The sequence below is a fragment of the Hyla sarda genome, chromosome 2 (genome assembly GCF_029499605.1).
Source record: "Hyla sarda isolate aHylSar1 chromosome 2, aHylSar1.hap1, whole genome shotgun sequence".
Lineage (NCBI taxonomy): Eukaryota > Metazoa > Chordata > Amphibia > Anura > Hylidae > Hyla > Hyla sarda.
The window spans coordinates 188,638,975-188,665,415 of record NC_079190.1 but is presented as its reverse complement, the minus strand read 5'-3'; the positions used below and the strand labels follow the sequence as shown (position 1 = coordinate 188,665,415).

Genomic DNA, 26,441 nt, shown 5'->3' with positions numbered 1-26,441 from the left:
TTTATTGCACAATTATTGACATACATTACAAATAGCAGACACAGAGGGGGTTTCTAAAAACAATTAAAACAGGCCCAAAAAGAGCCAAAGCACAACTAAGGGGAGGTGCCATGAACCCTCTCTCCGAAGGATAAACTTCCTCAGGGGTGTTGCCCTGAGGAAGTTGCCAGGTTGGCAACAGAACACGTGAGGTCCTCTGTGGCCCCGTCCCTACCTTCACTACTACTACCATCACCGTGGAATCCTCCAGTCTGGGACGCTTGCCTCATCTAGGGTTTAGTATATACTATCATTAGACCAACGACCATTTGTGATATAATCCTTTTCAGTATTATAGCTTTCACTTTGTATTTACCAATAGGAACTGTTTTCTGATATCCTGCATACATGCATGTATTGAGATGTATTGGGATACTGGTGTATACTGGTGATATACTGGGACATGTTACTAAGATGGGATGGGAATACTGTACCTTTTTATTCTATCTATTAGCAGTATATACATATTACATTTTTACTTTTTTCACTGAGTAGCACCCAACTTTAGATACTAGATTGAGCCCCCACTCCAAAGTTATTTACCACTTATGATAGTGTGATACCTAGATCAATGTTTCTCAACCTCTAGCTGTTGCAAAACTACAACTCCCAGCATGCCTGGACAGCCATAGGCTGTCCAGGCGTGCTGGGAGTTGTAGTTTTACAATTGGGAAGCACTGACCTTGGTCAACACCACCATCAGTTTTAATGTAGTACATAGCCATACATTTTGATAGTGAACATTTGTACTGATTTTTGGTAGCCACAGTAATGACGTATGGCTGTTTAGGGGCCTCAAAGCAAGTGATGCTGCATATTAATAATACTTTTCTAGCTCCACTTATATACAACCTTGGTTGTAATCTCAGACGTTGGTCCAGCAGCGCAGAGAACATTGGGCTATCAGCCTTTTCCCAATAAATGAGAATAATCTATAGAAAGGATTTGATTGTTTTATGTGTTTACTTTTTATTCTGTGTGATTGGTTTATTTCCTGTAGGAAAACCAGTGGCTGTTACAAGCAATAGAGGGAGTGGGAAAATTAATTCCCGTGAAGGAACCAACCCACAACTAGAGATGCAGTACTATCAGAATAAGCTAATGAGAGACAAAACTGGTAAGGAAGTAGGTGAAGGAAATAATGCACTTTGTGCTAGAGTCTTGACATTTAGACATTGCAGTTCTCTCCGTTTGCTGTTTCAGACAAGCTAGAGTCAGCAGACTGCTTAAGTTCTGCTCAAATAAATGGACACAACACGGATTTCTCTGTATGGGACCATCCAGATCTTGCCAAGAAAAATGGGTTAGATATAGATAACTTACAGCTGTCATTTGCCGAAATTGCATCTTGTAGTTATGAGGCAAGGTAGGAAAAACAATCTATATTTTAAATGGGCTCCAAAATGATCTGTTGCTCTATGTATCTATAATCGCATTCATATTTGTTAACATCTACATGTTTATGCATGTCTCCTTATTGTCCTTCAGGCAGGCTGGTGTGAGGAATGGAATGATGTTTGGTAAAGCAAAGCAACTGTGCCCTGATCTTCAAGTTGTCCCTTATGATTTTGAGGCATATAAGGAAGTTGCTTTGACTTTGTATAAAACATTGGCAAGGTAGGTTGCTGCTTTTTTTTTTTTTCTTCCCCCCTCAGTACATTTGACTAGATCCAGAACTCTACAGGATAGTATAAATAGTTTAATGAATTTAGGGCCCCTGTCACTAAATCATGGTCTGTGTGGTTGGGGTATCATGGTCTTAGGCTGTGTTCACAGTGCGTTTAATTAGCGGTACCGCAGATAATTACCACAGGCATTTTTACCTCTATTTGACCAAAATTGTCATTATGCCAATGATGCAAAATGCTAAATTTTTACTACAATTTCGGTCTTTTGCGGTAAAACATGCGGTCATTAGCCGAGGTACCGCTATTTAGCTGCAGTATGTGAGCACAGCCTTACCAATAGGTTTCCTTAAAGGGGTACTCTGGTGAAAAAAACTTTTTTTTTTTTTTTTTCTTCAAATCAACTGGTACCAAAAAGTTAAACAGATTTTGTAAATTACTTCTATTTAAAAATCTTAATCCTTCCAGTACTTATCAGCTGCTGTTTACTACACAGGAAGTTGAGTTGTTTTTTTCTGTCTGACCACAGTGCTCTCTGCTGACACCTCTGTCCATGTCAGGAACTGTCCAGAGCAGGAGAGTTTTCCAATGGGCATTTGTTCCTGCTCTAGACAGTTCCTAATGTGGACTAAGGTGTCAGCAGAGAGCACTGTGGTCAGACTAAAAAGAACTACACAACTTCCTCTGGAGGATACAGCAGCTGATAAGTACATGAAGGATTAAGATTTTTTAATAGAAGTAATTCACAAATTTGTATAACTTTTAAGTTTTCCACCGGAGTACCCCTTTAAGCATGCTGATATATTGCAGATTCTTTATAATATTACTTTATAATATTTGTCCTTTAATGCCTCTCTGTGTTGACACCAGTTACACTCATGACATTGAAGCTGTAAGCTGTGATGAAGCCTTGGTAGATATTACAGAAGTCCTTGCAGAGACCAAACTCTCTCCAGATGAAGTTGCCAGTGCTATTCGAGCTGAAATTAAGGAGAAGACTTTGTGCGCTGCATCTATTGGAATGGGTCTGTATTAACTTTTTCTATAAGTTTTCATGACTTAACCTGTTGTTTGTCAGTTCACTTCTAAATATTGTAATTTATTTTTCCCCTTATTTTATTAATATTATTTTACCTTATCGAGCCAGATACTGAAACTAATCTGTTCCTATTTTCTGTTATTTTTTTAAACTTAATTTTTAGTGCATTATTGTGGGGGTAGCTACTTTTCACAGCATTTAGATATATTAGTTACAACAAGCCCCATGGACATGGGCAACAATAGACTGGGCCAGGCCAGGCCCTTTTACTACAGCGAGTACATTTTCTAGGCATGCTCTGTGACCTGTGCTGAGGTCATTCTACACTGAGAGAAGGCTGAGGCTTTTGGTATAAACAGGAAGCCCTCTGAGCTTCAGCTACTTTTAATAGTGTCTTATCTATACACTGGTGTATCTTTTCACTGTAATCCTGTCTGTGTTGAGGAGAACCCTGCTAGAAAGTGATTTCTACAAAACTGGAAGTTTCAGATTAGTTTTAGGCAATGCGGTCAGAATGAAAATAAGATTTCAGGATTTTTCCAAAGTGTTTAAATATGTTTTAAAATAAAAACTTAATTTTAACAATAGGTAATTTTCTGATGACAAATTCTATTCCCTAGAATATGCTAGACATGCTAATACTGTATACACTTGTTTACTTGCTGGTTATCCCTTTTGCTGATACAGTAAAGCATTGTACTGTTAGTACTGGCAGTAGCAGGGGATGGCTGAACCACGCCTCCAAGGCAAACCCTGTTTTTCGCTTTATTGGAAGTTGATTTTGATGCTGTCTCTGGCATTCGAGTACAACTTCTGGTATTGTATTGAGATGCAGTGCAACTATGCTGCTGCCGATTCACAGCTACTGTATACTGGCGCAGCATAGCAGTCATTGTTTAAGATTGGAGGAGGGGCCTATTTAGTTGCAGCTTTCTCATAAGTGTTGTTTGATAGCATAATACAGTAAGTTTGAAATTCTTTAAATCGTTTAAAGAAATAAATAAATAAAGAGTTACGCTATAAAACTTCACTTTGTACCTTTTTGTTCCAGATGAATGATCTTGAGTATGGCATTTCTGACATATTGCTTGGCTGAATTCACATTACTTGTACCTGTACATTGCTGCTGTACATTAGAAACCTGTAAAAAGAGATGCCAACGTATACTGCTTTACATGTTTATTTAGTGGGACTCTAGTGTGTCATCTGCTGCACTGAAAACTGCTAAGGAAATACCGTATTTTTCGCCGTATAAGACGCACTTTTTCTTCCCCAAAACTGGGGGGAAAAAGTCGGTGCGTCTTATACGGCGAATACACCCCTATCGCGGCGGTCCCTGCGGCCATCAACGGCCGGGACCCGCGGCTAATACAGGACATCACCGATCGTGGTGATGCCCTGTATTAACCCTTCAGACGCAGCGATCAAAGCTGACCGCCGCGTCTGAAGGGAAAGTGACACTAACCCGGCTGTTCAGTCGGGCTGTTCGGGACCGCCGCGATTTCACCGCGGCGGTCCCGAACAGCCCGACTGAATAGCCGGGTTAGTGCTTACAGGACACCGGGAGGGACCTTACCTGCCTCCTCGGTGTCTTCTCCGTTCAGGGATCCCCTGTATGGCCGGCGCTCTCCTTCCTCGTCGTCGCGTACGTGCGTCGGCGTGCGTAACGACGTGATGACGGCGACGGAGAGCGAGGATACCCGGCTGGCAGCAGAGACGTTCCGGAGCGACGGGGACACGGCGACAGCGATGGAGCGACATCCAGGGCAGCGGTGACGGGTCCGAAGCGGCGGGGACAGGTGAGTATTACCTCCTATGCAGTGGTCTTCAATCTGCGGACCTCCAGATGTTGCAAAACTACAACTCCCAGCATGCCCGGACAGCCAACGGCTGTCCGGGCATGCTGGGAGTTGTAGTTTTGCAACATCTGGAGGTCCGCAGGTTAAAGACCACTATTGTGTTCAAAATCTTTATTTTTTTAGATTTTGCACCTAAAAATTGGGTGCGTCTTATATGCCGGTGCGTCCTATAGGGCGAAAAATACGGTATATGTTTAAAATGGCCCAAACATAGTCCCTAGTGGCCGTAACGCTGCATATTATCATCTCTCCACACCTATTTGGGTTGAATGTTTCCTTAAGAATGTGTGCCATGGCAGTATTATTGTATTCTTTCTTTCTTCTCTTTAGGCTCCAATATTCTTTTGGCTAGAATGGCAACCAGAAAAGCAAAACCAGATGGGCAGTATCATTTAAAGCTGGAAGAAGTTGACGATTTTATAAGTGGTCAGCTAGTTACTACCTTACCAGGTAATTCTATCTCCCAAAATCATAAAGTACTTATGGCACTGTGTCAAATATTGATTGTAGACACTCACTGTCTGATTTAGCCATCTTCCTTTTTGCCTTGATGTTTTGTCATGCAGATAGGCTACAATATACTGCCAGTATCAACCGAGTATTTAAGACAGCACAAAATAGTTTAGGAACATTTCCCAGGACAAGCAAGTGTTTTTTTATTTTATTTATTTTTTTATTTTTATATATATATTTTTTCATATTGTCAGATTTGTCAGTCAGTCCATGCCATTATGACAGCTTTTACTTAAAAGGGCTGCATTGGACAACCTGTCTCAGATTGTAAGCACATTATGATCAACAGGCATTAAAAGGGTACTCCGCTGGAAAACATTTTTTTTTTTTTAATCAACTGGTGCCAGAAAGTTTAACAGATTTGTAAATTACTACTATTTTAAAATCTTAATCCTTCCAGTACTTATCAGCTGCTCTGTGCTCCAGAGGAAGTTCTTTTCTTTTTGAATTTCCTTTCTGTCTAACCACAGTGCTCTCTGCTGACACCTCTGTCCATTTTAGGAACTGTCCCGAGCAGGAGCAAATCCCCATAGCAAACCTATCCTGCTCTGGACAGTTCCTAAAATGGACAGAGGTGTCAGCAGAGAGCACTGTGGTCAGACAAAAAGGAATGCAAAAAGAAAACAACTTCCTCTGTAGTATACAGCAGCTGATAAGTACTGGAATGATTTAAGATTTTTTAATAAAAGTAATTTACAAATCTGTTTAACTTCCTGGCACCAGTTGATTAAAAAAAAAAAAAAAAAAAAAAAAAATTCCAGCGGAGCACCCCTTTAATACGTGAATTATTACCCTTAGTTGTCTTCTCCCTGTAATTATGATGGAGTTGCCTTGTGGCCCAACAGAAGCAATGGTTGGGTACTACACGTTATTGTTTGGTTGTATATTTTTTGCACTAAAATTCAATAAATAAATACTTAATTCTGTTGCAATAACTACAGTGGGCACTTACTTAAACTCCATTGTTTCCAGTGGTCAATATGATCTTCCAGACCTAGAGACCCACTAGACACTGATCTTTACCTTAGACAAAAAAAAGGACAAGAAAATATAAAAAATAAAAAAAAATAAAAAACTTTCAAAAGGGTTGTCATAGAATAATAAAATTATATAATACACTATACTGACTGTTGAACCCAGAGACCCTACTATTGCACACTTCGGCAGTCTGGGCATGCTGGGAGTTGTAGTTTTGCAACAGCTGGAGGCACCCTGGTTGGGAAACTCTGGCACACATTGTTGTGTGATGGCACGCCCTCCCTGATCTACTGATGTCATTCTGAACATACTGCAGATTATTGTGGACACCAGTGATTGGCTTCAGTATTTTCGGAATAATATCAGGAGAGCAGGGAAAGTGCATCATTCAGGGAAGGAAGTAGAGGCATTAAAGCGGACCGAAGCGGTGTGACTCAACTTGCCAAACAGCACAATGGTGAATATAGTTTACTGTTTTTTCAGATTTTATTTTTTATCTTGGACAACTCTTTTTTTTTAAGCTAACAGAATAAATACCAAGAACACAAGATTTTATGCCTTATTATGGGAATATGAAATGTACTGCAGCTATGCAACAGATTGGTTTTATGATATTTTCCATTCTAAACATTAGTGTCACAATATCTCAAAAGTTTTTTCTTGTTCTATTGCATCTAGGAGTTGGCAGGTCTATGGAATACAAATTGTCATCTTTAAATGTAAAAACATGTGGAGATCTTCAAAATCTTACAATGTCAAAACTCCAGAAAGAGTTTGGGCCAAAAACAGGCCAGATGTTGTACAGATTCTGTCGGGGCTTAGATGACCGGCCCATTAGAAAAGAGAAGGAGAGAAAATCTGTGTCTGCTGAAATAAACTATGGAATCCGCTTTACAAAGGTACAGTCTTTTATAATTTGTTTGGGCTGTAGTCCAAGGAATACATTGGCATGACAATGTGTACTGCAGCAGGTGACCTGCCATGGCCAGTAATAAGAGGAAGTATGTTTAACACTAGGGATCGACCGATTATCGGTTTGGTCAATATTGTCGGCCGATATTCACGATTTTGGGCGTTATCGGTATCGGCAATTACCTTGCCGATAATCCGATAATGCAGCGCTCACCGCACCACGACCACACCACGACCACACCGTCAGTGCGCACAGTAACAGCTCTGGAGGACGCCACCGGAGCCAGATGTAGAGTGGGCCCCGGGAACAGGTAATTAGAAAACCGGGGATGGGGGTGGTGGTAGTGGTGGTGGTGATAGGACTCAGGAGGACCCCAGGACAGGCGGGGGGAGAGAATCAGGTGGCGGCGGAGGCCTATGGAACCGCAAAAGCCGCTGCAGTTCATTGATTTAAAGTGCCCGCTTTAAATCAATGATCTGCAGCAGGGGGGGATAAATAGCCGATAACTTAAACCGGAATATCAGTATAAGTTATCGGCTATCGGCCCTAACCTCCACCGATTATCGGTATCGGCCCTAAAAAATCGATATCTGTCGATCCTTATTTAACACCCAGCCTTTTTAATGGACAGATCATAGTCTCTTAGGCTGCATTCACACCATGTTTTTGCAATACAGTTCCCACATACGCTTTCAATTTGAAAGCCGTAGAGAACCATATTGAAAACCGTGTGCATTGACTCTCCATTGAAAACCGTATGCCAAACCATGCATCCAGTTGCATCCGTTTTGCGTCTTGTACGGTTTTGTCTGTTTTTTCTTTTTCCCGTAGCCTACCTCGGTTTTTGGTCCAGGTGAAAAACCGTATTGAAACCGTATACATTTTTGTTAACATGGGAGTCAATGGGAACCGTACAGAACTGTATGTGCGTACGGTTCCATCCGGTTTGCACCATACGGTTTTTGACTTTGCACAGTTTTTTTCTTGGAATTTTAATCAAACATGTGAAACTTTATTCATAATGGAGTGAAAAGTTAAAAATGTATACATTTTTTTTCCTTTAAAAAACGGATGCAACCGTACACCATTTTTTAAACCGTATAAAAGTTAAAATTTGTACACACGTTTTGATACAGTTTAGTCAGGTTTTGTGGAATCCGTTTTTCATCAAAAACCTGATACGGGAACTGTATTGCAAAAATGTGGTGTGAACCCAGCCTTAGGTACTATGCTTAGTCCATTCCCAAACATGTTTTTTATTTTGCAGGATTCAAAAGTGCAAAAGACTACACTTAAGTCCCACAGAATAAAAGTATGTTCAGAAAAATAGACCAAATGTAGCCACTAGTGTTTGGCCCATTAAAGTTAATGGGCCCATCTTGGTATATGACAGTATACCTTTTTTGAAAGGTGTCCAGTGAACATACCCTTAACTTTAAAAAGAAAAATGGTGTTTTGGTTTTACAATGGCTTTTGTCATTGAACAGATATATACAGCAAACACAATAAGCAATAGCAGTCATGTGTACAGAAATGCTAATAGGATGGAGTTTACTATTAATTACGAAGCATAGTTTTGAAGCATGTAGTTTGTCCATCTTTTGTGAGAATTGATTGTTTTAGTAGATAGAATGGTTATCATGATCAGTCAAAGAATTATTTGGATCGGAAAAAATAATTGCTTGCGGCTAGTGATGATACCAGATATTTGCATGAATACTTATTCAAATGTCCCCAATACCTGCAGACCATAAAAAATAGTAATAAATCCCTTTCATCTCTCTTCCATTCCTGCAATGAGGCCTCTTCTTTATTCACTCTATTATCCAGAGTGATGCAGGACCTGCATATATATATATATATATATATATATATATATATATATATATATATATATTCCCCTTGTCCCAGTATCTTAGTTTTATGTACTAACTTTTTGCATGGCATGGTATCAAATGCTTTAGGCCCCTTTCACACTACAAGTATTATCCTGCTTTTTTACTGCTGTTATTTTACAATAACTGATGAAAAAAACCGGATGCAATAACTGGTAATAATGGATGATAACTGATGACCATCATCCGTTATTTTTAATGCTTTTTTTTCCTTAAAAAACGTATGCTGTTCATCTGTTATAATCTGTTATTACATCCGTATTTTTTTTTTTAAATCAAGTATTTAACCCTTTTTTTGTAAAGCTGTACTGAGCATGCTCAGTACAAAAAACGAATGTTAAAAAACCTTACAATAACTGATAACGGGTGTTTTTGTTTTTTTTGAACATCCGGTTCCCATAGACTTCAATGTTAAATTTTAGCATCCGGTTTTTCACAAATTTGTATTTTTTTTTTTTGCCGGACCAAAAATGAGTGCATGCACAGTCTTTTGTGCCAGCAAAAATAACTGACATTAGTAAAAACGGACATGCCTGATGCAAAAGGATGTTCAAAAAATCCCATTGATATGAATGGGATTTTTTGACGGCCGTTTTCAGGACTTTTTGCCGGGAGTAATAACAGGATGATACCTGTAGTGTGAAAGGGGCCTTAGAAAAGTCCAGATACACAACATCCCCAGCTTCACCCCGGTCCAATCTATAACTGACCTCCTCATAGAAGCTGATCTGATAAGTCTGACAGGACCGATCCTGCATAAATCACTGTTGGTCCTGTATTAGGGTAAGTTCACATGGCAGAATGTCTGTGCAGAATTACGCTGAAATATTTTGCCGGGATGTTCCGCCACAGCATAGTCCCATTGATCTCAGTTGGATTCTGCTGCACTGTTCACATGGTGAAATTTTCGTGGCAGATGTTTCTGCTGTGGAAATCCCGATTCCAACGTTCGCAGATTTTGCTCTGAAATGCATTGCTGTCAAGAATGGTCCTATCTTCCTCCGGATTATTAAAATATACGTGTTTTCTGTTCAGACATTCCACCCTTTCTACGCTTACTTTTTATACTCCAGAACAGCATCTTTCAAAATGTTACTCACAACAGATGTTAACCCCTTAAGGACGCAGCCCATTTGGGCCTTAAGGACTCAGACAATTTTATTTTTAAGTTTTAGTTTTTTTCCTCCTCACCTTCAAAAAATCATAACTTTTATATTTTCATCCACAGAATAGTATGAGGGCTTGTTTTTTGCGCGACCAGTTGTTCGTTGTAATGCCATAGCTCACTTTACCATAAAATGTATGGCGCAACCCAAGAAAATACTATTTGTGTAGGGAAATTAAAAAGAACACAATTTTGCAAATTTTGGAAGGTTTTGTTTTCACACCGTACAATTTATGGTAGAAATGACATGTGTTCTTTATTCTTTGGGTCAATACAATTAAAATGATACACATGATACCATACTTTTCTATTACTGTTGCGCTTAAAAGAAATTGCAAACTGTTTAACCAAATTAGTACCTTTAAAATCCCCCTATTTTGAAGACCTATAACTTTTTCATTTTTCAATATAAGCGGCGATATGAGGGCTAATTTTTTGCGCCGTGATCTGTACTTTTTAATGCTACCATATTTGCATATAAAAAACTTTTAATACATTTTTTATACATTTTTTGGGGAATAAAATGTTCTAAAAAAAAAGCAGCTATTTTGGACTTTTTTTCCCTTTTATGTTCACGTCGTTCACCGTACGGTACCATTAACATTTTATTTTAAGGGTAAGTTCCCACCTGGTGTATTTTGCTGCGTATTTGCTACGTATTTGCTGCTGCATATTTTCTAACCCATTGACTTCAATGAGAAATAAAATGCGCAGCAGCAAATACGCAGCAAAATACGCCAGGTGGGAATGCACCCTAATAGTTCGGATATTTACGCACGCGGCGATACCAAATATGTATATAAAATATTTTTTTACACTTTTTGGGGGTGAAATAGGGAAAATGGGACAATTAACGTTTTTATTGGGAGGGGTTTTTTCACTTTATTTTTTTTTTACTTTTATTTTTACACTTTAATAGTTCCCATAGGAGACTATTTATAGCAATCATTAGATTGCTAATACTGTTCAGTGCTATGCATAGGACATAGCACTGATCAGTATTATCGGTCATCTTCTGCTCTGGTCTGCTCGATCGCAGACCAGAGCAGAAGACCCTTGGAAGGCAGCGGAGGCAGGTGAGGGGACCTCCGTCTGCCGTTCTGGATGATCGGATCGCCGTGGCAGCACTGCGGGCGATCCAATCATCCATTTTAGTGACAGCAATGCTGCAGATGCCGTGATCTGTATTGATCACGGCATCTGAGGGGTTAATGGCGGTTGCGGATGTCCGCCATTACCGGTGGGTCCTTGGCTGCTATCAGCAGCCGGGACCTGCCACGCATGACCCGAGCATTGCTCCGATACTCGCGGTTATGTATGGGGCGTAAATGTACATCCAGGTGCGTTAAGTACCAGCTCACCAGGACATACATTTACGTACAGCGTCGTTAAGGGGTTAAACTTACAGGGCTTTAATTTCTAGGATCACTTTTTGAGCCCTTTTTACATTTTGGAACTACATTAGCTAAGCACCAGTCCTGTGGAACAATCCCTGTCATTATCACATCCTTCCCTTTTAAAGACTAAGGGTCTGTCAAGCACTGTGCTTGGCGCCTAAGGAACTCTGAGATGGATGACTTCTGGGCACGTTGATTTGTGTGTTTTAATGTTTTTAAGGTGGCAATGTACTTCCTGTTCATTGGAATATCCTGTGTAAATACATTAGAGAAGAAGGCATTTAGTAGATTGGCCTTTTCCTCATTCTCTTCTAAACAGACACACAGATTATTTATTAGGGGGGGGGGGGGGCGACATTTTCGGTTGTAAAGAATATGTTTGGGTTCTTTTTACTTTCTATGGCAATCATTCTCTGTGTTGCAATTTTTGCTATTTGGAGTTTTTTTTTTTTTTTTGTGGAATCTTGATAATGTAGCTGAATATTTACATGTAATAAAATTTGTTCTCAGACCAGTGAAGCCGAAGCCTTTTTGATCAACCTTTCAGAAGAAATCCAGAGAAGGCTTGAATCAGTTAAAATGAAAGGCAAGAAACTCACACTGAAGATTATGGTGCGTAAAGCCGGGGCCCCTGTAGAATCTGCAAAATTTGGTGGTCATGGAATATGTGACCACATTGCAAGGTGATTGTACTAACTATGGTATACAATTTGTATCTGTTAAAATATGATATCATGGGCTGCTGGCTAATTTGTACACAATAATATTCATTATTGGCCATTCAGGACCCTCAGTTATGGAGTTTTCTGACCTAGTCATGCTGGGGACAGTCATGAATAGTTTTAGTTGTGCTTATAACTGTCTAAACTCAAGGGCCACATAGGACCTACACTGTGGCACCACCTTGCTAATCTTCTACACTACATTGTCTAGATAATACTTTAGTCAGGACAGTAATAACATCCATGTAGAGCTAAAATGCGCCAGGCATTTTGTGTATTAAGTTACTTAAACTTGAGCAGCAAACCAGGAGCCATATAGATCAGTGATGGCGAACCTATGGCACGTGTGCCACAGGTGGCACGCCGAGCCCCCTCTGTGGGCACGTGGCCATAGTTCACCATGGATGGCTTTTGATGCGCTTAGCCGGTGCCGGACTTCCACTATGCTACCCGGAAGACTGGAGGAGGAATCGGAAAAGATCCGTCCTCCTGCAAGCAGGCTGTGTGGAGCATCGCTGCGCGACACAGCATACTCTTTCTACCAGAAATGCAGGAGGAGGGATCTAAAAAGATCTGTCCTCTTGCGAGCAGGCTGTGTGGAATGTCGCTGCGCCACACAGAATTCTGCGTGGAAGAAACCTTCCTCCCCCCTCCTTCTCCAAAGGTGAGAAGAGAGGGGGGGGGGGGAATAATGTATTAAAATAATCTGCAGCACCCCTTAACCCCCCCCCCCCCACACACACACACACACACACACACACACACACACACAGCACCTACCCCACAGAGCACCCCATCCCCCACACACACACATAAACACAGCAGACCCCCCCCATAGCACCGCTCAAACACACAGCACCTCACACACAGCACTCCTCACACACAGCACGTCACACACACGCACAACACCTCACAGACAGCACCTCACACACACAGCACCCCTGAAACACAGCACCTCACACACAGCACCCCCACACACAGCACCCCTCAAACACAGCACCTCACACTCACACACAACAAAATATGTTAATTAGTTATGGCAACTGTATGAGTTGTTTTTTCTAAACTTAAACCTCCGTATTCGGATTTAATTGCTGTGCTGGCAGTTTGAGGGAAAAAAAAGTTTGCGTGCATTGCGGTTTGGGCACTCTGGCTCAAAAAGGATCGCCATCACTGTTATAGATATTACATAGGGTTTTCACTGATACATAAGATATCTGTTTTATGGAGAACAGTTATCAGGTACCTTTTTGTGATGCAAGTTTATTTTTTTGTTTTATTTCTGCATTTATATGTAGCTTATACTTAAATGTTGTCTTCTGGTTACTTAGGTCAGTGACTCTGGACAATGCCACAGATAGTGCCAAAGTGATTGGCAGAGAAACTCTGAAATTGTTTCAGTCAATGAAGCTGAATGTTGCAGATATGAGAGGGGTAGGTGTCACCAAAAAATAAAATAAAACTGCATCTCTCCTTTTATTGATTATTTTGTGTATGTATATGTGTGAGATATATATATCTTGCTTTTAATACTACTATTGGATTACAAAGTAACAACGAAGTAGCCGTATCAGCTCACAATTTATGATGTCCTTGCTACACGGACCAAATGTGGACTCAATAATGCAGTAAAACAACAATGTCCAGCGCCAGGCTCAGGGGAATGTAGGTTTATTATACAGCCATAGCAGACAGACATCAGGACTTCACAAACGTGCAGGTGACGCGTTTCAGACTTAACAGAATGGCCTTAGTCATACCTATAGCTATTACCAAAAAACAGCTGCCACTGGAAACAAGATGCACTCCACTAGATTTACAACAATATCTTTATTAGTACAAAACCACAGATCAAGTTAACAGACATATTAAAACCATTTAAAAGGCTCCTGAAGAGCCACAACACAGCCTCAGAGTAGGGCCATGACCCCCTGCTCCGGGTAAATGACCCCGTCCTACTGAAGATGTAATATTAATAAATAGTGTCAACCCAGTGTGGCTACACAAGACAAATAAGGGCACAGTAAAACCACAATAATGTAGCATAAGGAATGTTTCTATCTAGAATACAATGGTAGCCTATAATACTGCCCTATTGCCAATATACAATACCACACGCAAATGTACTCCACATGGGCCAACGACACAGATGCTGCGACAGAGGACGGGGTCACTAAACCCCACGCGTTCTGTCGCAAAGCGACTTCCTCAGGGGTGTTGTAGTCACTGTGTGTAGAACCTACTTATATACTAATGCGGTGGATGAAAATTAATGAAAATACCTGGCAGGTGCGCCCCATACCATCTTGGGTATGACTTTATATATCATGATATACATAAAGGATTTATTATATGATGCATATTCATGTGGTCAAGTTTTTTGAGAAGGATGCGGTGGATGTAGGGCAGATGCGCTTTGGGATTTGCGCCATATTATCTATCTATCTGTGGGGACCAGCCTGGCACCAATGTCACCATCTTTGATCTGACTTGTTCTGGTTTTTCACTTGAATTATTCATAGTTTATTAGGTCACAGAGTGTTATTTGCACACTAATTTCATTCAAGATTGTAACCAATTCGCTTTGTCAATAACAATATTAATAATTTAAATCATAATAATAGTAAATATTATTATATGGAGACACCGGTGTCATGTATATAAATAATAATAAAATAATAAAAAAAATAGAAACAATACAACAATAAAAATAATAAATGAATTTATTTTCTAAAGTATAAGAAATAAATACAAATAAAAATAAAAATACTCAACAAAAATCAAATATCAAAAAATATAAAACAGGTATTAAAATTAATTAATCCAAATAATGACGGGATAATTTACAGTATATTGAGTATTAAATTTATGGTGTTAGGGATTCAACTCAACCTTTAGGAGTCGCATTTAGTAATATTTTCTTTGACACTAGTAGTTGGTGGCGACACTAGTAGTCGGTGGCAGCACTTCTTATTGTACACATCCTTTCTTCGGTACTTTGGTGCTTTAACGTTGGTTGCCAGGGGTTACCGCAGATAAGCTGAGCATGCGATCCCATGTTCATCCGTATTACGGATGAAGTATGATATCCTGTCACCCGGTGGTGACGGGGAGAGCACATGCGCACTACTCAATAGAAACTATGTTTCCTGGCGCAGACGGGTCACGTGGCACGCGTTGTAAGAGGCGTGTTACGTGACCCGGGTCATGTGATTAGGCGTTTGGCTCCCGGAACTATACGGGTGGATTGAGAGGTTACACAGGAAGTGGGAGTTGTGCTGTGGCACGGATCTCCCCACCTCTACGCCAAGCCTAAGCACATGGGGCGCACCTGCCAGGTATTTTCATTAATTTTCATCCACCGCATTAGTATATAAGTAGGTTCTACACACAGTGACTACAACACCCCTGAGGAAGTCGCTTTGCGACGGAACGCGTGGGGTTTAGTGACCCCGTCCTCTGTCGCAGCATCTGTGTCGTTGGCCCATGTGGAGTACATTTACGTGTGGTATTGTATATTGGCAATAGGGCAGTATTATAGGCTACCATTGTATTCTAGAGTTGCACCCACGTCTATATATTGTATTGCGGTGAGCCCCCCCATATTGTTCTCTCATACCTATAGGTATGACTAAGGCCATTCTGTTAAGGCTGAAAAGCGTCACCTGCGCGTTTGTAAAGTCCTGATGTCTGTCTGCTATGACTGTATAATAAACCTACATTCCCCTGAGCCTGGCGCTGGACATTCTGTTGTTTTTCTGTACTATTTGATTAAATTTATATATAATTTATACAGTATTCCAGAAGGTTTAAGTATTACATCTTGTTTTCATAAGGTTGGACTTCAGATGCACCAGTTGCTTCACACGCATGTACTCAATGGTGGTTCCTTGGCATCAAGAACTGGTCTGTTGCCTGGAGGGTCCCGTTCATTAGTTGAAATGTTTCAAGATAAAAGGAAGACTAAGCCAGCCATGGAAGAAGATGACAGGAGAGGTAATTTTATATTGACAGTTATCAGATTTTGTAACATCAGTGCAAAGCAAATGCTTTGTATAACAGAAGGAATTTGTGCCTTAAAATTTAATGATAATGGTCAGAGATGTGCAAAGTGTTCATTTATCTGTTAAAGGGTCAATATTTCTCTGTGTATAGTTATTTTCTTGACTCCACCATACACTTTTTTTTTTTTTATATTTTCACATTGCCCAAGTAAATACCACTGCATTTAACAAATAATTTTGAATTGGCTGCATTGCCATAAAACCTGAATACAAGCCTTGTTCAGTGTTCCTTCTAGTAACACTGTATTAGGGTAGGGCCAAACAAAGCGCATCTGCAGCATATTTGAAACTTCGGATGCACTGCTGGCAGTCAGAGTGACTGCAGAGCGAGCTCTCTGCTGTGGCTGGGTAGCTCTGTGATTTAGCTTGTGACTGGCGGTGGGAAATCTGCTGCTACGAGTGGACACAGAGCTACAGGGAGCAGAGAGCTCGCTCTAACATCGCTCTGTGACTGCCGGCAGCGCATCCACAGTGGCAAATGCACTGTACATGCGTTGTGCAAACTTATCCTCAGGAAATGTTTTTGGGTATTTTTTGTTTTCTCATAGACTGCAATGCATTTCCATGCGGACTCCGCAGAAACGGTAAACATATTCAATGTTTTTGCGGACACCGGAATCAGGATTTCTGCGACAGAAACATCAGGTGCGAGACTTCTGCCGTCTGCACAATGCACCAAATTTTATTAAAATCAATGGGACTCTGCTGCTGCAGTATTTCCGTGCGGAATTCTGAATTGAAATTCTGCCATGTGAACATACCCTTATAGTTCCCTTGCATTAATAGGAATGTTTTATGTATATAAATTTTTGTCACTTACACATGTATTTTCCCTGTTTGTTTCATAGTCATTGTTGCTGCTTTCGATATTGAAATTTCATCAGCCTCAGACACATTTGCTTCAGTCTCATCTGGCCACAAGACTTTCGCTTCTAGTCAGGAACCAAGCACTAGCAAAGCGGAGCCTCCCGTAAGGAAAAATGGTTTTCATTCTCCAGTCAGCATGAAATCGAGAGTTAACTTTACGATTGAAGTTCCATCCCCTTCCCAAGTAAGTTATATCCAGGCACCAACAATGCAGCCTGTTCTGTATTTCTATCCACTGACCATAAATCTTGGCAAACCATAAGCTTATTTGTATTTGTTACAATTGCATCATTCATAAGTTTTTCTCGGTCACTCTTCATTGGGGGACACCTCTCTGATGGGTATATGCTCTTGCCACTAGGAGGTGCTGACAGTAAGGAAAAAAAGTTGGCTCCTCACTGGCAGGATATATCTGCCCACTGGAAGTGAGGTAATCAGTTTTAGCTAGTGTCAGTAGGAGGCAAAACACAGGTATGGGAGCTCCCCAGACCTGGTCTATTATTTTATAATTTTCTAGTTAAGTACGTATAGTTAGGTTCTTTTTCCTTTGTTATTTTTGTAGGATGGGCAACAGGAGCATGGCGCGACCTGTTCTCCCACATGCGACAAAGGGGCACGGAACATAACAGTATGGACTGTCAACCCCTTTTCGCCAACAGCCAGCGACTGGAGGTTGTGCCCTGGGTCCGGGTCCCCCACTACTGCCCCTGCTCGCCCCGCTATGCCTGGCATGATGCAGCGTGGCCTAATGCTGGCTGAAGACATCAAGGGGTGAGTATGTGATGACAGCTGAGGTGAGTATGACCCTCTTCCCCCACCCCCCTAACGAGCGAGCAGTGGTAGTAGTCCCCTGCTTCTGGAGGTGCGGTTCATGGGGTCCGGGAAGTGAGGGGTTAACCCTCGCTATTTTATTCATGCAGCTTCTGCTGCACCTCCTGACTTCAGCAACAATGGCGGCCTAAGGGTTAAGGGGGAGCTACTCCAACGTTTCCCCGAGCGACTCTCTGCAAGTTTTTATTTTCCCACCAGCACTTAATTTCTGCAGTTCCGTGCTCTTAGTCAGTGCCGGAGCCTGCATGCGAACAGGTCTGCTGCACACCGGCGGCTCTCCCCGCGCTCCTAGTATGCGCCGGGAGCCGCCATCACCTCACCTCTGCACCCAGGTCTGCTGTGCGGACCCAGCGGTTGCACGCACCCGTGCCAGGTTAGCACCGTTGTTGTTCTGCAAGGGCGTTTTGCCAGTGGCCCCTTTCCTTCCCCTTGCCCGCTCAAGCTGTCTGCAATAGGCCTTACCCCCTTATTAAATAAATAATAAAATAAAAAGTCTGCAGTGTGGCAGCCTCTGTACTGGAGGGACCCGGGTCCTCCTTAGCTGCCGTCAGAGTGCTTCTATCGCCACAGCCTAGTTTCCGCAGTTTGCAGTGTACTGCAGATGCTGTCAATCATAAATTTTTAACTCTATATAGGAGTGTTCATAATTGTTTTGGGACCTTTTATAACAGTAATTTCATTAAACGTGACGTTTTAATAATAAGCACTAAGGCGGGCTATTTTCTAAAATAGTCGTTTTGTATCCCATCGCCTAGGTAACTCGGTGACTAGGGTTTGGTGTATTTAGTTGTTATATTCCCCTCTCCCACCTTGGACACTTTTGGTTTTGTTACTTCTATCACCATGGTCTCAGTTCTCGGACCATGCCGCTGTCACTGCTGCTGCTACCTCCTCTGCTGCAGACTGCCATGTCTGCTGCTGTCGGCTGTCAACCCTCTACCTTCCGTCCAGAACGTCCCTGCGGGCCGTTTTGTGGCTAAGCCTGCCCCTGCCTCAGTTTCTCCCCAGTACCTGACGGTAATGCCGGTCTGGGGCAAGAAGCATGGCACTGCCTAGTCTCCAACATGTGACAACAGGGCACGGTGCCTAGAGTATGGGCCTTCAACGGCCAGCGCCTGTAGGTTGTACCCTGGGTCTGGGTCCCCCACTGCCCCTGCTCGCCTCGCTATGGCAGCCTGGCATGATGCAGCGTGGCTAATGCTACAAATGCATGCAGAAAATCCTTTTGCAATCAAATTTTGGGGCTTAAGAAAGATAAAACTCAATGAGAGGAAGGGAGATGTGGACAAAATTTTGTTGAGAGAGGAGACACGTTGGATATATAAATTAAAAAGTCCTAGAGGACTAAATGAAGATTTCACCTTTTCAGCATTCTTAGATTGACGATGGAAATTAGGAATTTAATGAAAAATAAACCAACTAGATAGTGAACAATAAAAGTCAGTAACTTAGCGGGAGAATAATATAAAAGTAAACCCTATAACGAAAATCGTAGTAACTAAAACAATACTCCTTTAAAAAATTGTATATTAACAACAATACATAACTACAGCCAATTTAGATCCATGTATATATAAAGTGTGAATATATGAAGGTACCTTACAATAGACACAATTAAATATCATAAATCTAAAAAGATCCATTTAGCTGGTGATATGGCGGAGGAGATTGTAGTTGTTTAGACTCGGTCCCTCGGTTGTGGTAGGTGGGAGTGATATGGTCCTGTGCAAGTAAGATAATTAATATTATCAATCAGCATAGTTAACATATATTATGATCATAAAGAAGAGGTTCCAACAACTGATAACTACTGGTCAATATTATGCATCATAAAAATTCATAAAACTATGGTAAATAAATAAAACATAATGAAAATTTATAGTATATAAGTCTATCATAACAATTCATAAAACCATAGTAAATAAATAAAAAATAATGAAAATTATATATAATTGTATATATGTTCATCCTAAGAAAAGGAAGGAAACTCATTGAAACAATTTAATCCATATATAATATAATACAGGAACATGGAACCATATACATATGTCTAATATACAATATAGAATATGTATATCATGCACAAGCGACTACATACCTATTAGTTTGCATAATGATGAAGACTTTATATCACATACTTACATATTTACCAGTCTGAAAAATTGTGAAGGCTTCATGTTTACACACAGTATAATTTAAGACCTAAAAAATGCTCTAAGTCAAAGCTCATGTGCAGATAAAAAGGACATACATAGAACCAATACAAGTTCCAACTCATGCGCAGACAAACCCACACAAAATTAGCCTAAGTTCAAATTCATGCGCAATAGATGGAATATACATGGAATATAGTCTATAAACATGCGCAGTTGACGGGATATCTGAAACTTACCAGGAGAAAGCCCCATCATGCGCATAGTGCACTATAAACATCTGCCTTTTTACTTAGTCCACGGACCTGCGCGCAGCCCTGGGAGTGTTAATTTAAAAGCCGTAATCTTCTCTCGAAGTCCATTGACCTGCGCGCAGTCTTAAGCATGTGCAGAGAGCTAATTCAAAGGCCGTGTAACATTAAAGTTCGCTGACCTGCGCTGAGCACATGTGCTGATTGGCTGGAAAGGCATCATGAAAGGGAGTGACCTCACAGCAACTACGATAATTGATTGGCTGTTGAGAACGCCAACCAATTAGCTATGTTAATGAACTAGTCTATAAATATCAGCTAGCCCGCAAGCTTGGCGTGCCTCGTATTTTTTGAGAAAGCCATTCATAATGGCGAAAACGTTTAGAGGCGAGGTGTAATGTTTTAATAGCACGCTGTGCCAGTGTCCTTTCTAGTCAGTACGCAGAGTGTCCGAACTGCAGCCGGACACCGGAATACACTAGATATATATAAGAATTAGTAGTCTGTATCACAGACACTTAAAAATTCCTTAAAGAGAAATAACTGAGCACAGTGTTGAAACTTTTAAACACCACTGCCATCTAGTGGTAATAAATGTGTAGCACACAAAAGATAACATTTTAACAAGTTTAATTAAAAGTAAAATTTTATAGGGGATCTTTAGTCAGGGTTTTTCCTGAGGGGAATTATTTTCCCAAGTAGGTATTGTGTTACCAATGCTGGCTGAAGACATCGAGGATGGTGTCCACTTTGGAGCATGCTGCCCTCTTGTTGGCAACTCTCCCTGCCGGTTTCCCCGCAAGCCACACAATCCTCTGCAGGATTCCTAGTAAGGACCATCTCCTCGCTTGGGCGAGTGTGGTCCCCAGGGTGCGCTACTGCTTCCCCTCCCCTGTCCATCCCAGGTCCCACGTATTGTCTGCCAGGGCTTACAGGTGAGATCTTGTTTCCCGGCCACCAGTTCTCAATTTGGTTTCCCATGGGAGGGGTTGCCGGTGCTTTACTCACTCCCCTGGGAGCTATCAGTCGAACTTGACCCACGGATCAGATGCAGAGCAGTCCTCTTATACAGCTGACATGGTGGATGGCTTGAACATGGCAATCAAGGGCACCTCACACCTACAGGACCCTGAGACTGTGGACTCCGTTCCAGTATTCTCCTTCCGCCACTCTCGTCAAGTCTAAGACGTTCAGTTCTCATGCTGAATTGACAGGTTCTGGACGCGGCCTGGAAGCATCCAGAACTTAGTTTCTGGAAGAGTTCAGGACTACAGACACTATACCAATTTCTTCCTGGCGGATCTCTAAGTGGACATCTCCCCCTGTGGGATTCTCCGGTGTCCCGTCTGTCTAGTCCGCCACTGTACCCCTGTCCTGAGTTGGTCCTACGACAGGCATCTTGTGACCCTCTCTAATACTGCCTCTAGGCCGCTGGTTCTGCCTTTCCTTGATTTCCTGGATCGCCAAGGAGTCATCGGCTGAGCCTCTGAACTTTCACATGGGATCCTCTCAGGTGCCTCACTCTTCAAATTTGCTCTGCAAATGTGGCAGTTTTTGTTTGAAATCCATCCTGGGCATTGTCAAGTTTTTTGCTTCAGCTGCGGCAAATGTTTGCCGTCAGGGGCACAGAGTGGACCTATCTGTGCTGTGGTCTCCTCCTTTTCGCCACCAGCCAGCGCCTGCGGGTGTACCCTGTCGATAAGTCAGACACTGGTTTGTACGTTTTCCACCTCAGCCGGTGCCCCATCATGGGCAACTGCGTATACTGCTTGCTTTTCCATCCCTCACTATTATTGTGGACAGTCTGGAAGAGTACCTCACAGGTGCAAGGGACTATGGGCCATTCAGCCAGCCGTTAGTTTCACACTGCCGGGTCGATTGCATAGCTGCCGCTCCTGCGGCCGCGGTCCAGGTCCAGAAGAGTGAACCTGCAGGTTCAGGAGACCCTTTCCCAAGCAGCCAAAATGTTCTGCGCTCCTGGTGCACTTCTTGCGTCACGGCTGGAGTTAAGGTACCCCGCTGGCAGTGAGGTTTTACATGGGTGGCCCCTCATGTCCCATGGGCCCTATACTTTCCATCAGAGTCTGCGGGGTCTCCTTCTCTGACAATTCGCCCATCTCCGGCCTGTCACACCCGCCTCTAAGGTTCGATAACCCACTTAAAGTGTGAGGGTTCGAAGGATTGGCCCTGTGTGTTCTTCCAATTAGTCAGTCTATGTCTGCTTGGTTTCTTTATTCTCCAGGTTACCTACCCATACCTTCTGCACAGGCAGCTGTTATCCGGCAATTTGCATTATGTGTCAGGTTCCTGAACAGTGGCTCTGTGTGTTTCCTTGACCCTCATGCGGTAAGCCAGACGGTGTCTGCATGGTTCCCCATGGCCATTCCATCCTGCAGCTCCTTCGTATACACCTGCAGTTTTGGTGCCTTGCGGCATGCCCTTGGTGGCACCTCTAAGAGATGGGATAGGGGCATTGTCTGCAGATCCTTGTGGACACTGCAGCTTCTCTGTGCCCAATGTCTCCAGGTTTCCTACCGGAGTTACTACTTTTCTACGCCTGGCGGCCCATTCGACTGAGCCGTTGCCTTTAGGCAAGGGCCGGAATGGCTCGGTTGCCACGGCGTCTGCCTTTTATTCCAAGGACCCAGGGTTTCCTCTCTTTTTGGGACATACCTCCTCAACTGTATGTTGATGCACATGCACCTTATTGGCATTTGTAGTCTTTTGTCTTACCTAGCATGGGTGTCCTGGTTTTCTCAGAGGACATGCACTGCTTCTCCATGCCTTGGTATGTTTTTGCAGGGGTTGCTATTCTCACCCTCTGAGGCTCGGCTACAGACAGTGTCTGCTTTCTCAACAACTGGCTGATGCCGTTGTAGTCCAATTCACTTTAAGAAAAGACACTTCAACAGGGATTGCAATTAATTGTTAATTTTGTCCATAATCTTTGCTCACTTATACAAAAAGTGCAATATGCAGGATATAGAACATAATAATCACCCGGTGCAAAAGATTACAGTCCACTAACTCAGCACGGTGTCTTCAGAACATATTCATCCCATTCCGGGGCATTCCGTTCCTGGCCGCAGCGAGTCTCTTTCCTGTGGGCTGAGAGTTGTAGTGCCTTCTCTCTCCCCTTACTTTTGTGGGGGTTTCTCGCTGAATTCCTGTTCTGCTCTGAGCAATCAGGAGATGGTCCCGCCAGCTACGTCTGTGTGCTCACGGCTTCCTATTACAACCTTGCACCTCCCTCCTTTTCTTAGTTGCCTTTGCTGGAGGGGTGTCTGCGGTCATGGATGGCTCAGCTGCGGCGGTCTGGCCCATCTGTGTTATGCTTCCTGCCACCGCTTTCCTTCTCCCTTGGTGGAGACCTTCTGGACGGTGGGTCCATTCTTCCTTCTTATTCGGTCAGTTGCCCAAACTTTAGACTCTACAGTCTACTGGAGTAGCCTTTCGGTGCCTGGCACCTGGGAGTTCCGGCTAGGCTCCCTTTCCCCTCCTCCTCCGGTTTGTCCTGTCGGTCCTTTGCCTTGGGGTCTTCCGATCCGTGCAAACCACTGGGGTCCAAGGCTTGTTTTCCTTGTTCTCCTCTCTTCGTTCGTGTTCTCAGGTGTCGGAGAGTTTTTTTTGCATTGGGTCCCCTCCTGGACGCCTGGGTTTTTTTTCTCCCTTGAACTGCCCTCCTGTTCTTCGGGCAGTAGTGAGGGCTGAAACCTGGGGCATGCATGGCACTCCTGCCCATCTTCTTTCCGACTTCCCTGGGGGTGGTCTCGCTGAACCGTGCTACTTCTAGTCTTGTCTCACAAGTACATTCCCCGGTGCTTTTTACTGTGGCTGGGTTTGCTCTCACACTTCGGGTGTGGGACCTTCCGGAGTCCTGGAAACCTCCCAGTTCCCATGTCTTCCGCTCTGGTGCTCAGGGATGCCCCTTCTCAAGGCATTCCGGTTCTTGTTGGCAGTTTTCCCCCCTTCTCCTCCTTCGGGGTAAGTGTCACCCAGGACTGAGGGTATTTCCCTCGTCCTGCTCTTGACTGTGGTTCTGGCTCAGGGTCATACTCTCTGAGGCTTTTCCTCCCGAGTCCTGTGGTGTGTTCTTTGGATGGTGGTTCTGGTGCTCCTGGGATGGTGGCTGGTTCCAGGCTTCTTTTCCTTAGTGTCAGCGCCTCCTAGTGGCAAGAGCATATACCCATCAGTATCTGTGCCCCCCAATGAATGCTACGAGAAAAAGAGATTTACTTTTAGAAGACAAAATAAGGATGCCTTTTTGAGAACTACATGGTACTAATATGCTTAAATTGGCACTGTCAGATACAAAAACTTTTTATATATTGTACATCTTAGCAAAATATTAACCTTTCTAATATACTTCATAAGAAAATGTTATTTCCTTTTTAGAGAAATCATGGCTTTGTCCAAGCTGAAGCACAGGCATGGACAAAGTCCAGTAAGTGAGGGTGGGCTAGCACTCCTCTGCTCTCTCCTATCTGATAGGACTCCTCTGTGCTCTCTCCTGTCTGATAGCACTCATCTGTGCTCTCCCCTGTCTGATAGGACTCCTCTGTGCTCTCTCCTGTCTGATAGCACTCCTCTGTGCTCTCTCCTGTCTGATAGTACTCCTCTGTGCTCTCTCCTGTCTGATAGTGCTCCTCTGTGCTCTCTCCTGTCTGATAGCACTCCTCTGTGCTCTCTCCTGTCTGATAGTACTCCTCTGTGCTCTCTCCTGTCTGATAGTGCTCCTCTGTGCTCTCTCCTGTCTGATAGCACTTCTCTGTGCTCTCTCCTGTCCTATCAGATAGCACAGAGGAGTACTATCACACAGGAGAGAGCACAGAGGAGTGCCAGCCCACCCTCCCTTACTGGACATTGTCCATGCCTGTGCTTCAGCTTGGACAAAGCCTTGATTTTATAAGACGTGATTTCTATAAAAAGGAAACATAATTCTCTTATGAAGTATATTAGAAAGGTTAATGTTTTACCAAGATGTACAACATAGAAAACGTTTTTGAATCTGACAGTGCCCATTTAAAGGGGCAATTTGTAGTAAATTTTAATCAGAAACTATTGTCAAAGTGTATAGCGATTTGCTTAAAAGGGTTTATGGATATGTTCGCTTCTAAGCATTCACTGAGAGCGTATTGATGACAAAAGTCACACATTTTTAAGGAACCAAGAGACTTTCACATCTGACCTCTCTTGTACAGCTTTGATAAATTCCCCCATAGATGTGCATTTAAAACATGATGAAAAATTGTATTGCAGGTCGACCCCTCTGTCTTAGAAGCACTACCCCCTGATATAAGGGAACAAGTGGAGCAGACGTTTGCCCTCCAGCAGAAATTGCCCATTAGTGAAGGTAAAAAAGAAAATGGTTGTAGTACCATTGCATTGCAAGAACAGCCAGTGGCAACAGTCCTTCTACAGATACCACCACTTACTGATCAAGCAGAGGAGTCTGGAATAAATGTCATTGCCCTTCCAGCTTTTTCCCAGGTAAGACCAGTCTTTCTGAATTGGTGCACTGTGGAATCATTTTTAGCAACAGCTCATATTTTTTTGACTGTGAGTTAAAATAAAGGCACATTAGGGAAAGCAGTGTTGTTGTCAAATTTTATATAGTGATAAGGTTGTTAACATCCGTTCTTTACAGTAAGATCAATAGAAAAGGGTTCCCTGGGTGCAATAGAACTAATCGTATTGCCACTAAATAGATAGGAATTCAGAAAATGTAACATAGAGCAGATATATCTATAAGATCACAGTATATACATTTGAATCCCTGTTTCTTCAGGTGGATCCAGAAGTATTTGCAGCCCTGCCCGCTGATCTGCAGGAGGAGTTAAGAGCTGCTTACGGTCAAAGAAACAAACATCCTGAAGCAACAATTGGTAAACTTAACCCGTAGAGGACACAATGATTTAAAATGTTTGTTTTCATTTTTTCCCCCTTCTCTACCTTGTCAATTGCCATACGTTTTTTAATTTTCCACCTACAGAGCCATATGATGGCTTATTTAACCCCTTAAGGCTCAAGCCCATTTTGGGCTTAACCACTTAAGGACATGCACCGTAAATGTACAGCGCTGCATAGCACCTCTTAGTGCACAGTACCGTACATTTATGGCTCGGCTGTG

The 26,441-nt window shown here is 42.5% G+C and overlaps 1 protein-coding gene across 2 annotated transcripts in view; it reads left to right on the top strand.

Annotated features, from left to right (window-relative positions):
• REV1 (REV1 DNA directed polymerase) overlaps nucleotides 1-26,441 on the top strand; it is a 94,910-nt gene that overhangs the window by 51,931 nt on the left and 16,538 nt on the right. For both annotated transcript variants that reach the window (XM_056555968.1, XM_056555967.1), the window contains exons 8-19: nucleotides 1,040-1,156; nucleotides 1,243-1,405; nucleotides 1,528-1,656; nucleotides 2,535-2,689; nucleotides 4,893-5,012; nucleotides 6,732-6,952; nucleotides 11,934-12,106; nucleotides 13,477-13,579; nucleotides 15,982-16,141; nucleotides 17,058-17,260; nucleotides 25,571-25,801; nucleotides 26,100-26,196. In XM_056555968.1, coding sequence (XP_056411943.1) covers nucleotides 1,040-1,156; nucleotides 1,243-1,405; nucleotides 1,528-1,656; nucleotides 2,535-2,689; nucleotides 4,893-5,012; nucleotides 6,732-6,952; nucleotides 11,934-12,106; nucleotides 13,477-13,579; nucleotides 15,982-16,141; nucleotides 17,058-17,260; nucleotides 25,571-25,801; nucleotides 26,100-26,196 — 1,872 coding nt within the window. The remainder of the gene's footprint in view (nucleotides 1-1,039; nucleotides 1,157-1,242; nucleotides 1,406-1,527; nucleotides 1,657-2,534; nucleotides 2,690-4,892; nucleotides 5,013-6,731; nucleotides 6,953-11,933; nucleotides 12,107-13,476; nucleotides 13,580-15,981; nucleotides 16,142-17,057; nucleotides 17,261-25,570; nucleotides 25,802-26,099; nucleotides 26,197-26,441) is intronic.